Source organism: Pristis pectinata, chromosome 16, assembly GCF_009764475.1.
Source record: "Pristis pectinata isolate sPriPec2 chromosome 16, sPriPec2.1.pri, whole genome shotgun sequence".
NCBI classification, from domain to species: Eukaryota; Metazoa; Chordata; class Chondrichthyes; order Rhinopristiformes; family Pristidae; genus Pristis; species Pristis pectinata.
This window is the reverse complement of record NC_067420.1, coordinates 29,469,423-29,485,642: the sequence shown is the minus strand read 5'-3', so window position 1 is coordinate 29,485,642 and position 16,220 is coordinate 29,469,423. Positions and strand designations below refer to the sequence as shown.

The 16,220-nt window shown below is 39.6% G+C and overlaps 1 protein-coding gene across 6 annotated transcripts in view; it reads left to right on the top strand.

The window, feature by feature from the left end:
* Window positions 1–16,220, top strand: part of LOC127578729 (receptor-type tyrosine-protein phosphatase T) — a 935,885-nt gene that overhangs the window by 255,713 nt on the left and 663,952 nt on the right. For all 6 annotated transcript variants that reach the window (XM_052031104.1, XM_052031103.1, XM_052031108.1 and 3 more), the window contains one exon: window positions 5,821–5,946. In XM_052031104.1, coding sequence (XP_051887064.1) covers window positions 5,821–5,946 — 126 coding nt within the window. The remainder of the gene's footprint in view (window positions 1–5,820; window positions 5,947–16,220) is intronic.

Genomic DNA, 16,220 nt, shown 5'->3' with positions numbered 1-16,220 from the left:
CAGGCCTAAGCACTGCTGACAAGGCCACCTTTTATTGTCTATCACTGCTTGCCGATCACTGAAGTGGCTAACCAGGCCATTTAAGAGTCAACCACATTGATGAATGTGGAGTCATTCATAGGCCAGATTGGACAGATTTCATTCCTTGAAGGATAATAGTGAGCCTGGTGTGTTTTTCAACATTCCAGTAATTTTGTGGTCATTATTAATAATTAGATTCAAAAAAAGAACAGATTATATACTGGTTAAATTCTACAGCTGCTGTGGTAAGATTTGAACTTGAGATTTTGTCCAGTAATTTAATTGCTGCACTGCTACTGTAATCATGTGTTCCTCCAATTTTCACCTGTTGATGATCTCAAAATGTATTCACACCATCATTGCTTGCCATGGTGAGACAATACATTCTGGAATCCTCCGGTCTTCTTCACCTCTCTACTTTTCTTTCTGCCTTGGACCACTCAAGAGTTTCTGGGTGAGCTGATGTTTCTATGAGCATTTGAACCAATCTTACTCCTTTAGAATACAAAATAAAAGCAGCAGTGTGTTACCAGGCCCTCCAGTTTAAGTCCCTCTCCCTCCCTCTCTACCTCTCTCAATAGCCACTTTGGTCACTCTGCTCAGGTTAATGGCAGGATTCTTAGCAGGAGGAATGGAGGGATCTTGGGGTCCAAGTCCATAGATCCCTCAAAATTGCTGTGCAAGTTGATAGGGTGGTTAAGAAGGTGCATGGTGTGCTGGCCTTCATTCGTCAGGGGATTGAGTTCAAGAGCCACGAGGTAATGTTGCAGCTCTATAAAACCCTGGTTAGACCACACTTAAGAGTATTGTGTTCATTTCTGGTCACCTCATTATAGGAAGGATGTGGAAGCTTTAGAGAGGGTGCAGAGGAGGTTTACCAAGATGCTGACTGGATTAGAGAACATGTCTCATGAATAAGATTATGAGAGGCATAGATAGAGAGGACTGCCAGCACCCTTTTCCCAGATAGGCAATGGCCAATACTGGAGGACATCTGTTTAAGAGAGTGGAGGAAAGTTTAGGGGAGATGCCAGAGATAGGTTTTTTACACAGAAAGTGGTGGGTGCCTGGCAGGCACGGTGGTTGAAGCTGATACAATAGGGACATTTAAAAGACTCTTTGATAGGCACATGGATGTAAGAAAAATGGAGGGTTATGGCCGGTGTAGGAGAGAAGGGTTAGATTGATTGTGGAGTAGCTTTATATAGGTCAGCACAACATCATGGGCTGAAGGGCCCATACTGTACTGTACTGTTCTGTGTTCGAAGTGCAAAGTGTGAACAGCCTAGTTTCCTTTCTACCATAACTAGGACTGCAGTGTGGCATCCATTTGGAGCCTGAAGCTTGCACGTGGAATTTAAATTGGAATAGAATACCAAATAAATGAGGTTGCACAACACTGCCTTTGGGTGTGTAGTGCAGGGCTTTCCTGACTTTACAGCTGTTCTCAGTGCTATTCAATGCACAGCACACCTTCCCCAATACCCACACCAACTCTGCCACACTGATTCTGCAACTCCCAAGAATTAATCTCCAGCTAGCAGTATGTTTATGAAGTTAATCAGGAAGAAAATTTAAACCAACTCAAATGTCAGCGTAATAAAAACAGGAAATACTGGATGCGGTCAGTAGGTCAGGCAGTATCTATGGAAGGAGAAACATGCTTCAGGTTGAAGACCTTTTGTCAGAACTAAGTGTTTCCTGCATATTTTGTTTTTATTTCAGGTTTCCAGCACCTGCAGATTTTTTAATTTCCATCATAATCTGAAGGAAAAAAACTGCAGTTGCTGGAAACAATAGTCTGATTACATGGTGCCAAGGATTTTATAATAGATTTTAACCTAATTGCAAGCAATATGTCAGTGCAGAATTTGTTGATTTCTGTTAGCTGTAAAAATAGATTATAAGAGGTGATCATTTTCAATTTTTGTTATTTTAGGATAAGTTTGTAAAGGATTCAGGATGTGCATGTGCATTGTAATTGTAAGATCTGAGCCAGTATTTGTTATCCAATGTACCCAGTCAATTGCACACACATTTATACTGCTTAGTTCTACACTACTGATGGATGATGATGGATTTAATGACTCCTCTTTGGCAAGATAACAAATTATGCGTGATTCAAGTATAATACAAATATGTAACAAGGAAAATAGATCAGTGCCTATAATAACATGAAAACAGGAAAGCAATTAAGAGATCAGAGCAAGATAAGAGTATAATCATAATATAGACAAATACCTTTATCTATCCTGGAGGGAGAGATCAAAGCTTTATAATTATCATAACAGCAGAATAAAAATCAATGATCAGATATATACCAGGATTTGTTTCATAATGACTTATCCAAACCTGATGCATGAATTAATTATAACTGTGTTCATGGCTAATGACAACCGCTTGTCAACTGCTTCAACTGTCTCTCTCTCCTCCCTTAACCACCCCACCACTTCATGCCTTGGAGGTTTTGAGCAGAAGATTCAAGCATCCACTTCTGATGAAAATTGGGAATTAAGCCATTATAAATATTTAAATAGCTTAGACAGGTGGCTACTTTAACCTAGTTGGGGAGTAGCTTGAGGGAGACCCATCCTGAACCCATTCAAAAAGCATTGCTGGCTTTCCCTGCAACATATGGCTCCAGACTTCTTGAATTCCCCTCACCATTCCAACCATACACACCAGAGATTCTTGGACATTTGAGGCATCCAGAAAGGCTGAGGTTGGAATGGAAGGAGATATGTCATCTGGCAGCACATCAGCTGAGAGAGTTAATCACAATTACATCTCAACAGAAGGACTGGCAAGGGAGCTGCTTTCTTAGGCCAGAGAATGTAGAACTAGAGGAGTAAGGAGCTGACAATTTAGGACTGAAATGAATAATTTCTTCACCCAGATGCATATAAATCTTTGCATTTCTCTACCCCATGGCTTTAATGATGCTCAGTCACTAAGTCTATTCAAGGCTGTAATTTTTGGATGCTTTGGTAATCAAGAACTGTGGGGATCAGGAGGGACTGACATGGTTTAGGATCAGTCATGATCTTATTGAATTGTGGGGCAGGCTTGAGAGGCAAAGGACAAAGTCACCAGCATCTGGAGATTCCCCTCCACAACGCACATCATCCAGACTCGAAGGCTTATCATTAACATTGGAGTGTACTTTCACCAGATGGACTGCTGTCGTACATGTTGATGATTCATCACCACCTTCTCAAGTTGATTTAAGGATAGGCAATAAATGCTGGCCTTAGCAGATGTACCAAGATCCCATAATTTTTTTTTAAAATGTGCCATAGACTTTTTCCTTAATTTCACCCATAAGGACTCGTGCCTGCTGCTCATCTCTGTAGTTTTCAGAAAGCCTTTATTAAATGGTGAAAGAGCACCAAAATGACATACAGTTCAAATTCTGGAATGTTGTATTTCATTATTTTAACTTACTCCGATTAATAACCCAATGGTCTCTTACGGCATCCAAGTACATGAATTTCCTTGTTGATTGTAACTTCTTATTAACTTGATGCACGAAGGGTATGATTAACAATCATGCCCAAATTCATTTCTTTTACTTCTGCTGATGGAATGTTTTCTGGATGATTCAGTAGATTAATATTTGATTTGTACTGTTGACCTAAATAGAGCTGAAAGCTTAGCAATTTAATCACAGCAGTGTCCACAATCACTTATTGCACAATGGTAACTATTCAATGTCCATGTCCCCTGGACATTATCTGTGTGTAAATTGCAGTCTATAATAATCTAAATCATTTATATCTTTGAAAATTAATTCATTAACAAATTTTATAACAGTATGACTCATTCCATTCCCCACACTATTCATACATATTTCAACAATAGAAGACCTAGGACAGATCTTATAGTTCACCAATTTGGAAAAAAAACATTTTGACTCAACTACATTGTTCATATCTTGAAGTTAATTTTCAGCATTCTAGATAATTTTGATCTATCCATTAGTCTTAGTCCTCATTAATAATCTGACCCAGAAAATATTTGCATATTGCCTTGGGGGAAAAAAGAAGTGATTTCAGTTGTGCTCTTCACTAATCTAGTTACCTCTTCAAATGAGTATCATAGATTTGTTACACATTGTATTAGATCTGAAAGCAAATAATACAAGTGCTCCTCAGGGGATCTCAAAATGAGACTCTTACACACTCAGGAAACAACCAACATTAAGAACGTTAGAACATAATGTTGAGAATGTTTATTGTGGGTAGCATAGTAGTGCAACAGGTAGAACTGTAGCCTCACAGCTTCAGTGACCTAGGACCAATCCTGACCTCAGGTGTTGTCTAAATGGAGTTTGCATGCACTTCCTGGGACTAGGTGAGATTGACCAGGTCCTCTGGTTTCTGCCCACCTCCTCAAGACATGTTGATTGACATGCTAATTGTATTGCTGGATGATAGGAGAATCAGGCAGGATTTAATGGGCATGTGAGTGAGAATGGGCTAGAGGGAGTAAGAGGAGGAATGAGATTGGTGACTTTACTCCACAGCCCGTGTAGACCTGCTGGGCCAAATCTCCCCTCCTCTGTTGTAAACAAATATGAGAAATATTGTTGCTGGATTCTTCTTCAAATTTACACAGTCGTGTAAGGAGCTGTCAGCTCAGTCATCAGAAAGGATTTTAATATTGTATACCATATCAGAGCTTTGTATTAACCTGTTGTTAGATTAATGGTTATTAATCTAGAAGTTTGCAGTTTCAATTCCCACCCGGAGATTTGAGCAGATAGTCCAGGCTGACCTTTCATGAGGTACTTGGAGAATGCTGCACTTTTGAAGATGTCAGTCTTTGAAAGAACTTTAAGATGAGGTTCTTTCTGTTTTCTCAGAGAAATATAAAAGGTCTCTTCGCACTATTTGAAGGGCATTCTCCCCAGTGTTTTGGTTAATATTTATCTCTCAACCAATGTTAATAAAATAAATGTTCTTGTTTTTATTACTGTTTGTGCAGCCTTGTGTGCACATATTGTGTGTCACGTTCCCTGACAGTACAACAGTGACTATACTTCATAAATGTTTTACAGCAAACAAAACCTTTTTGAAGTCCTGAGAATGATAAATCCAAACGATGTAACATAAATGCAAGTTGTTCCTTTCCCTTGGTCTGCACCTTGAGTATTTTAATTATGTTTACAAAGTATGATTAAAGTATGGTGTACAAAAGACCAAAGCATGCATAATCTTCGTCCGATAACAGTGGATCAGTTTCAGTGGCTCATGATTCTATTCTGTTGTTAACTATAACCTTAAAGCCAGGTATTGTTTTAACATCTGGAAAACAAAACTCACTGCAGGGTGTGATCTGCATTTCATATTCTGCATTTACTAGCACTGGGAAATTTGTGCATTACTTTATTGTATAAAATATTTTTGTTTGGGTAGTGAAAGTGCTGATAATTCCACTGGACTGAAAGAGTATCATTTTAATTGCATCACACGGTATAATTTTTCTCTACTGGAGTACCCTATTGAAAGCCTTACATTGATCATTATCACTGGATTTTATGTATTTCGCATTTTCATCCGTCTCCCAGGATAGACACCATCTTTTGGACCCAAGCCAGTTATCATTTATTAAAAGACAAAGAATAACCAAATGTTTTTTAAGGTTTATTAATCAAGTTTGCCAAGCCCTGAGGTCCACATTTGTGGTTAATGAACTTGAAGCTTAATATCTGTTGTTGCAAAGGACTACTGATGTGACTGGATGGGTAATCATGCAAATATTGTTACTCATGTTACTTTCTCAATTATGTTTCTGTAGGCAGTTGCTCATTTGATGAACATTATAGCAACTGTGGATACATCTTGGCCCTTGGGACCAATGGATTCACCTGGGAGCAAATTAACACATGGGAAAAGCCATCCATAGACCCATCTGTGCCAACAGGTGAGTGAAACTGTCAACTGCATGATAAATCAGGCTCCTACTACTGTCATGATACAGAATCTGTTATTGACTCTTCTATCAGTGAGAAATTGCTATCTTTAGTCACCCTTAGAATAAGCATCTAGAAAGTACTGCACACAGAAATGTGCAGTAAAGCTAACAATCTCAGACATTGCTACTGTTGGCATATACTGAGAAAAATGTACTCTCCAGTTTTGTCATGTCTGATGTCTCGTTATTCAACAAGAGAACTGTGAGTTGAGAGGCAGTATTACATACTGTTGAGTTTATCTATTGTGTAATAAGATGCACTGGTAGCAGACCATAATGAAGCCTGAATACAGCCTCTGTGAGCATGCATTGTATTATAGTTACAGTTCAGCAGCCTAATGTCAGTCATTTATATGTCTTCAGATTGATTTTTTTTCTTTTAATGTTGAACTCACAGCAACAGTAATTTGTCAAAGTCCGTAACAACTTCTGTCGGGTGGTTCTATTTCGTAGAGAGATGTATTAAGACAGAATGGTGCACTTCAACATGGAGTTACTTGAGACTTCTGCAATAAATTTCTGGGAAAAAAAAATCACCTATTGGTGCCGGTGACCTTCTAAGATTACAGCTGGTGTTCCATCCAGCTGAAACATGCTTCCAATTTATTTTTTGATCTCTAGCTTTATTTTAATTTCTTCACTTCCTGGGATTTTGGAGTCAGTGAGAAAGCTTGCATTTATTGCCCATCCTAACTGTTCTTGAGAAGGCAGTGATGAGCTGTCTTCTTGAACTGCTACAGTCCTTGGGTGAAGGAACTTGCATGGTGCCGTTACGTAAGGGGTTCCAGGATTTAGATCTAGCGACGATGAAAGCCCCGAAAGTTATTTCCAAGTCAGGATGGTGCTTCACTTGGATGATGGTGTTCCCATGTCTTTCTTGGTGGAAGAGGGGTCATGGGTTTGGAATATGCCATCACAAAAGCTTGGGCAAGCAGCTGCAATGCATTTTGTAGATGGTATATACTGCAGCCATTGTGCTCCAATAATGAATGAAATCAAAGTTTAGGGTAGATGATGGACTGCTTTATCCAGGATGTTGTCAATATCCAGGGTGGGGAACTATTGTGTTGTTAATGTCAATGAATGTTATGAGTAGATGGTTAGGCTCCCTCTTGTTGAAGATGGTCATTGCCTTGCAATTTTTGTGACATAAGTGTTACTTAACAGCCCATGCTGAATGTTATCAAAGTCTTGCTGTACGCAGCCATGGGCTATTTCATTCACGGGGGAGTTGCAAATGGAATTGAATATTGTACAATCATCAGCAAACACCCTTGATTCTGACCTTCTGATAGAAGGAAAGTCACTGATGAAGCTAATAAATAATATAATGACTCGTAAGATCTCTTGGCTATGGTGTTCTGGGTGGAATATAACCTACACGGATAATAATCTATTACTCACTTGGTGACATTTGGTGAAATGTTAAATGTAAATGAAGCAAGTTTGATTTTTAAGAGAATTATTATTCCGGAAATAGAATCATAACCAAGGTGATCATGACATCAAGTGCCCTGGCAATAATAGATTCAAAAATGCTTAATTAAAAAATCTTTCACAAGAAAGCATCTTGCCTCCATAAAGTTGGCCTTTAGTATTAACTTGTATGGAAACAATAATAATAACAACAATTGAAATTAAAGCTACAGTTCACAACACATTATTGAAGTTGTCTTCTTGGTGGGAAAGTAGCTAACTTTATTCCTGTTATTTCAGCATGAATAAATTGTTGTTGGTAATTTCCTTCACTGTTGGAAAGCTTCATTTATAAATTAAACTCTCCAGCACTGACATGCAATTACTTTGCAGGCGCTATCACCACCAAATATTAAAAGCAACCTGTCTCAGTCTGAGAAATGTAGTGCTGGAAACTGGCTTTGAGATAATGCCCTTTAAAGTTAAAAATTTACATTTACCCCTCGATGTGGCTGTTTACTGAGGACCTCATCCTAAAGAATGATCTGTGACCCATCTTTTTCTTTCACTCACCATGCATGTTTTTCTGCAATTCCTTTGCATGCTATTTTAGCGGAGACATTATTAAGTTAATGGATCATTAAAATAAATGGATTAATACTTTTGTCAAAATGGCATTGACAAGAATTTCAGAGAAGCATGAATATGATTAGCATCTGTATACTTGTGTATTAAAACAGGACTCAGGTTCTTCTGGGTTCCTTTCGAACAATATAATCGGTAATGAGAGACACCACAATTTCACAAAAAGTTTGAGTAACTTTATTTAACACAGCTAAACACAAAGCAAACTACAGCTCCAGCCACAAATCTAATCTAACCCAAATTTAAAAAAAACCCAAAACCCAAACCCTCTCACACTTAACACTTCCCTGGTAAAATTAAGCTAACATTTGCATGCAGTTGTCAGTGATACTTATCGGCATCCAGTACTTAGCAACGTTGCATTCTCTGCCACTCAGTCTATTGCGGAAGGGGAGCCCTGGGGTACTTCAGCAAAACGTGAAGGGGCTTGACAGTCGCCAGGCATTGGCCGCGAACCAACCTGTGGAGAAGCTCTGAAGGACTCTCTTGCGGGACGCATCTTTATAGTCAAGGAGGGCTTTGTGTCTTGTTTGGTCCTGGCATAACAAAGGATTCCACACCTTTGCTAAACCTTCCTGTTGTTTTTGAGAGTCTCATCAGTCACTAGTGCAGAAAAATTCCACTGTTAATGAACAGATAAAAATTACAATCTTCCAATTCCAGTACATGGCTCCATGAGTGTGTAGCTGAAAAAAGTTTGTGACAAACTCAAACAAAGCCCTGGGATCTTGTCTGATGGGGCAAATTAACACTCCCCATCATCTTGCTTGGCTGAAGCAGACCCTGATTGTTTTGCGAAGCTGCCCATTTAACTGCACCCGATTAATGCTTGGGTCCACCTTCCACATTGATGTCTTGCTGTTTCACATGGTTTCAATAACTCCCGGGTAAAACAAATAGTACGTACCGAGAAAGATGCTGTTTTTAACCCCTTACTTACATCCAGCCATTGGTAGCTGTTGCAACAGGGAAATCATTGATTGTTTTTCATCTTACCACAACTTGTAGTCAACAATTTAGTAAATTTAATTGATGTAAAATATGCCACACTAAAGAAACCAAAACTTAATGTAATGACTGATACAATTATAAAAAATAAAACAATTTCAGAATCATGCAGAAATAAATCATGATTTCACCTTATCATTGATCTTTATTAGCTTTGGTTTTAAGTGAATTTGCACTCCTATTTTAAATCAAGTTTGATAAAATATAGGCCTCTGGTTTGTGCAGAACATTTACACATTTGACAAATAGGTAATTATCTGGAACAGTCTGTATCTAAGAATACCAACAACAGATCTCATTTTAAGTTCTGGTTTCATGCTGGACACAAAAATACATAAGAGGAATCTCTTCTACCCCCTCTAACAGTTCCCACCATGTCTCTGTTAATTAGAACATTTTATATTAAATTCAAGTTGTATTCCAAGTGAAACTCAATAAGACCAATCTTCCTGGGATCAATGGAAATTACCACAATGCACGGGCTGCAAACAGCAAAACCCGGTTGCTAATATCTGTACTGTGTGCCTGGTGTGAGGATTGGGGTGCAATGCTGAGGGCACATACCACCAGGCTCAAGGACAGCTTCTATCCCACTGTGATAAGACTATTGAACGGTTCCATTATACGATGAGATGGACTCTTGACCTCACAACCTACCTTGTTGTGACCTTGCACCTTATTGTCTATCTGCACTGCACTTCCTCTGTAGCTGTGACACTTTACTCTGTACTGTTGTTGTTTTACCTGTACTACCTCTGCACTCTGTACTAACTCAATGTAACTGCATTGTGTAATGAATTGATCTGTACGATCGGTATGCAAGACACACTTTTTACTGTACCTCGGTACAAGTGACAGTAGTAAACCAATACCAAAAACAATATGGCATGGGTTGTTCCACAGCACCTGGACTTAAAATTGGAGAAACTTCAGTTGAAGAAGTCTTTCAACCAAATGCTTTGTTATATTTTAATTCACTGCAGCTTAATATAATTCATGTTGAAATATTTAAAAGCACAGGTTTAAACCTTGAAAACTTTGTGTTATTTACTCAAAAAATTAATATGTAGTTATACTTGTATGAGATGTGCAGAAGAAATCAAAAATGGTTAAAAAACTGCATATGCACATTAATATTACTCAAATGTATGCATTACTGTCGAAATGGAGACCATTCTCTGCTTAGTTGTGATTTTTTATACTTAGTGTGCAGCATACTTACTTCCAGAAGTAATGAAGTGGCTCTTGGTCATTCTATATGTGGTAATGATTGATTTAAACTCAAATAAGTTGGTCTGTATAATATTGTCTGAGCAATGTGTCACAGCGGCCAACTGAGCTTGATCACTTAAGGAGATGTGGTGCACTTGATTCTGCTTTGAATATTCTTCTATGGAAGGTATCCAAGCTACAGAATAAAGTGAAAGGGTACAATGGATTACTCACTTTATTGAGAAGCTGCTGAAGGTTGAACTCTGCACATAGTGTATTCCACTGATTCTCCCTAACTGACCTATTTGTGAGTTTCACAAGAGGTGTCTTCATAAGTAACACCACTGTATAAACAATAATTTGTTGCAGCTCCTTTAGGCATTCGTCTGTGACTTTTGTCAAAGGTACCTTAATGCAAAATTAAACTAATCATTCTTGTGCATTCCCTTAGCACCTATTTTCTGTGTTCCTTTGCCTCTGCCGATACATCTCTGCAGTGCTCTTTTTTTTATATTCATTCAAGGGATGTAAGGTTTCTAGGCTGAGCCAGAATTTAATTGCCTGTCCCTGGTTGCCCTTGAGAAGGTGGTCATGAGCTGCCTTATTGAACAGCTGCAGCCAACAATGCTGTTAGGGAGAGAGTTCCAGGATTTTGATATATTTCCAAGTCAGGATGTTGTGAGGCTTGGAAGGCAACTTCCAGGTGGTGGTGCCCCCATGCTTTTGCTGCCCTTGTCCTTCTAGCTGGTGGAGGTCATGGGTTTGTAGCAAGACCAGTGGAGGAGACTGAAGATGGCCCTGGAGGACAACATTGAGTAGCTCTAGGCCTGGAAGTCTCAGCTTCACACTGCAGCATCTCAGCATGGGTGGCAACAGTCTGGACTGGCAGCAATAGCGAGACCAGGGGTGGGGGGAAGAACTTTGCCTGACTGAGAGTGGACAGCAGCTTCCGTGGAGCTGCTGCCACTGCCTTGCCGCAGGTTTCAGTGACGCTTATTGCTTGCTTGTGCCTTGTGCTGATGTGATGAAGTGATCAGTATGGATTGCATGCAAAACAAAGATTTTCACTGTACTTCAGTACATAAGGAATCTTTATTAATCACAAGTACATCAAAACACACAGTAAAATGCATCTTTTTTGTGTAGAGTGTTCTGGGGGCAGCCTGCAAGTTTCGCCACTCTTCTGGTGCCAACATAGCATGCCCACAACTTCCTAACCCGTACGTCTTTGGAATGTGGGAGGAAATCGGAGCACCCGGAGGAAACCCATGCAGTCACGGGGAGAACATACAAACTCCTTACAGATGGTGGCCGGAATTGAACCCAGGTCACTGGTGCTGTAAAGCATTACGCTAACCGCTACACTACCGTGCCTGCCCTGTGACAATATGTGGCAATAATAAACTAATTACCAATTAACACTCGGTTAAGAGGACAGATTACTGAATGCCTGTGAAACCCTAACTTTGAGGCAGTGCAGAGGGGGTTCATGAGCTTGATCCATGGGATGAAGGGGTTGATGTATATGGAGAGGTTGAGCAGGTTGGGTCTTAGCACTTTGGAGATTAGAAGAATGAGAGGTGATCTTATTTAAACATAAGATTATAAAGGAGGTTGAGAACAGAGAGGACGTTTCCCCTAATCAGATTATTTAGAAGTAGAAGGCATAGTTTCAGAATAAGGAGTCACCAATTCAAGACAGAAATAAGGAAGAATTTCATGTATCTTTGGAATTCTCCACCCCAAAGAGCTGTGGAGGTGAGTCATTGAATATACATGTTGGAAATTGACAGACATTTGAACTACAGGAGTTCAGGAGGTTTGGGGAGAGAGGGTAAGTGATGCTGAGGCCAAAATTGGATCAACTTTGATCTTATTAAGTGACAGAGCAAGCAAGAAGAGTCAGTTAGCCTACTCTGCTCTTGTTTCTTCTGTTCAATGGTCCTTCACACACTAATCCAAAGCCAAGATGCTTGCAGTCATATTTTTTACTGCAGGATTCAGATGACAGTATTGGTTTTTAGACAGCACATTCTATATTCTATAAGTGTGCTCATAGAACTGGCCACAACTTCCTTGCTGAAAACTCCTGCTGCCGAGATCATCATCCTCAATGCTGAATTGAGCCCCTCAGGCAGATCCTTCATCTGTGGGCCACCCCATCAACATTCTCCTCTTAGTCTTAGACGATAGAGCTGTCTGTGGCCTTGCTCTCAGTGTTTCATTAGCTAGTTTCTCTAACTTTGTGTCAATCCCAGCTCAAGCACCAGTTCTCCAAAACGTAGGTTTAATCTCAGATGTTCTATAAAACTGTGAGTCTTCTCATTACCATCTATGGTTCAACATCAGACACTCATATTGCTACATCCTTGCATGAATAGGAAAGCAAACATAGTAGTTCATGAATCCCTTAAGTTCCAACACATAGCTGAATATCTGGCAGTGTGTGCAAGCTGTGAATATGGGAATGAAGCTTGCAACAGTGCTAAATGTGTAAAAATGAGTAAGGAATATTTGTGAAGTCTCAATTAATAGAAATAGTTAGGTGGGTGACGGTTGTGCAGACTGGAGGAGTAGCTGAGAGTGGTAATGTTGTTGGTGAGAATTGACATTGGATGATTCATTTGTTGACCTTGGCAAAGGAAGAAGGGAAAAACAGCATTGTTTACGTGGTGAGAAACTCCAAATGTGAATAACTTTAGTGATATTTATGACCTTCATACAGAAAGGCAGATATTCTTGCACTTTAAAGACGTGACATCAAAGTCCACTAAATTGATTCTTCAAATGAAATGTCTGGCTCATGCAGAGAGGTAGAGAAGGAAATCAAGCGTAAAGAGTGGGTGGTAGGTGGTTGTTTCCCTTGCATGCAAGTCTAGAATTGCGGGAATGGGGTGGAGAGTTTCAAGATGAGAGGTAGATATTTTAGAACTGAGATGAGGGAAGATTTCTACTTGAGGATCAATGGAAGTTTTTATCCCAAAACACTGGGGGGGGGGAGGGGGGAAATATGCTCAGTCATTGAGTCCTGAGGTAGACTCTTGAACTCTAATGAAACCAGGAGATTAGGAATCAGGCAGGAAAGTGGCAGTAAGGTTAAAGACCGGCTGTAATTTTTGTCAAATGGATGAGCTGACTGGAGAGCTCATCCTCGTTTAAATTGCAATCCATGGGCCCATATTTGGTTGCTATCAAATGTAGCTGTCATGTTAATTTGGAAATGAGGAAGACAGTGAATTTTTTGTTTAGCTGGATAAAACAAATTAACACAATTATTTGTCTATTAGCTGGGAGATGTACTGATTGGTTGCGGTACGTATTGGTCACAGAATGTAAGATTTGTTCAACTATTGATGCAGAGAATATAATTACTTTTTATAACATCTTGGCTTTGTAGTTCCTAAGGTACATATCCTAGATTTATAAAAAGAACCAGGACACACTAAACGGTATTAAAAATGTCTTCAAGAATGTTGCCAGTTTACATCGAGATGGGAGGGATGAACATGTTGGGTCTGCCTTCCCTTTAAAAGAGAGATCTGAGGGAAAACCTAACAAGGGTCTGTAAAATTATCAAATGTTTAAGAACATAACAAAGGGCCTTTGATATAAATCTGATGCCATGAAATCAAATGAGGAGAAAAGATTTTTTAAAATCCAGATTCTATAAAACTCTCTTCCATGGAAAGTGCTGAAAGCAAATAGTTTTTGATCTGTTCAACAAAGTCTTGATGATCAAATGAGGGAGAAGAGGATGAAGGTTATGATGATAGAGGGAAAAAAAAGATTTGAGTGATGATAAAACCTTCAAAGGACTGGAGACACGAGACAGCAGATGCTAGAATCTGGAGCAACAAACGATCTGCTGGAGGAATTCGGCAGGTCAAGCAGCATCTGTGAGAGGAAAGGAATCGTTGACGCTTCAGGTTGAAACTCTGCATCAGTCGTAAATCAACCAATTGAGTTCCTCCAGGACATTGTTTGTTGCTCCTTCAAATGACTGACCTGGATGTATGACCAATTTTAGCGCTGTATGTCCCACATTATTCTGTGATACATATGGTAGTTCTCACAATGACCACATTCCAGTGAAAGGAAATTAAAATAAAGGACATTCTAACAAGAAGTGATTTTATCCACATTATCTGGTTGATGGTTTCCAGTATTAGGTAATCCACGTTTTGATTTGGGGAGCCTATTTCATTATATTCTTAAGTGGAATTTTGTGTAATCTTGGTTTAGCTTGGAGATTTGGAAACAATTAAAACAGCTGAACTTGATCTGTACTACTGCACTCCTTTGGGAGTGCTTTAATGCTCTGTAAGGAGTTTGTACGTTCTCCCCGTGTGTCTGCGTGGGTTTCTTCCGGGTGCTCTAGTTTCCTCCCACATTTCAAAGACGTACAGGTTAGGAGCTGTGGGCACGCTATGTTGGCACCAGAAGTGTGGTGACACTTGCGGGCTGCCCCCAGCACATTCTCAGTGATGCAAGAAGACGCATTTCACTGTGTGTTTCGATGTACATGTGAATAAATATCTTGTATCTATCTTATATGGAGAAACAATCAACAGGCTCACAAGAATACTGAAGATCCTTCAGCACAATTCAAAGGGGACAGGGGGCAGAAATTCAGCCAAAGTTCCTCAGATAACATACTATTGAGGGGATGATGTGTGGACAGAACTAGGTGGGTGTGGGGTGGGAAAAGTGAACAGAGGGAGAAGAAAACCAGGTGGAAAGGTAAGTGTGTGTGAGAGGAGAACACAGGAAGTAGGGGTTACCATTTCTACAGAGGGACAAGTGGGAAGAACAACATCTCATAATCCACTCGGATAGTTTACAACCCAATGGTACGAACATTGACTTTTCTGATTTTTGGTAAACCCCCATTCCTAGTGTTCTCCCCCCACATGCACTCACCTGTGCATGTAGTTTTCTTCTCCCTTTGTTTACTGTTCCTATCCCCTCCCCCCACCTGGTTCCATTTGCTCATCATCCCCTCCCCATCTGGTTCATTCTATCACCCATCATTCCCCATCCCCCCCCCCCCACTGCTATATACCAGCAATCTTTCCTTTTCCCTCGCAGTCCTAGTGCAAGATCTTGACCCGAAATGTTGACCTACAGCTTTTCCCCCATCGATGCTGCTTGACCCCTGAGATCTTCCAGCATTCTGTTTTCTTCTTTTACCAGGTCATTTTCTCACACCATCACCATATCCAGGTGCACATGGCGGAGGACAATTTGATAACTTACAGAAGGATGCAAGGACAATTAATCAGCATACAGAAGGAAGCAACCTCCTGTTTTAATTTCTGATATCTAATACCGTGCTTTCACTATTATTGTAGTTTATTTTTGCAATTATATGCTCATTCTGCAAGTTTATTAATACATTAATAGTTTGCTTAATCCATCTCAGTTTTGGCTATCTATCCAATTTGTTGTCACTTCAATTTTAGAAATTGGATTTCAGAGTCCAGATCATTACCACGAATCATGAGTAACGGCGGTCCATCAGTACACCTGTAGCTGCAGTTTCTGCCTTCTGCCGCTCATTTCTATTGCTCAGGTCTGACTTGAAGTCAGCCAAATATCCAACCGCTAATATTCATCAACAGCAAAGTAATACGCTGAAGTTGCAAATTTGCATTTCACTTTAACAAACATTGAAGTGGTAAAATCGTGTTAAGTTTTACAATTTATTAGTACAATAAGAACTACTTACAAATTCTGTACCTCCAATATTGATGGATAACAGCCTTAAATTAAAAGTAAAGTATTTACTGAAAAGCTTTGAAAGCATTTGGTGGTTAAATGTAAATTTAATGGGCAGAGTTAAGAATCACATCAATATTGAAAAGGCTATGATTCGAACTTAATAGGCACCTGAGGGTGCCCCATTATTGAAGAGATACAAGGAAGGGAAATTACTGTTAAGA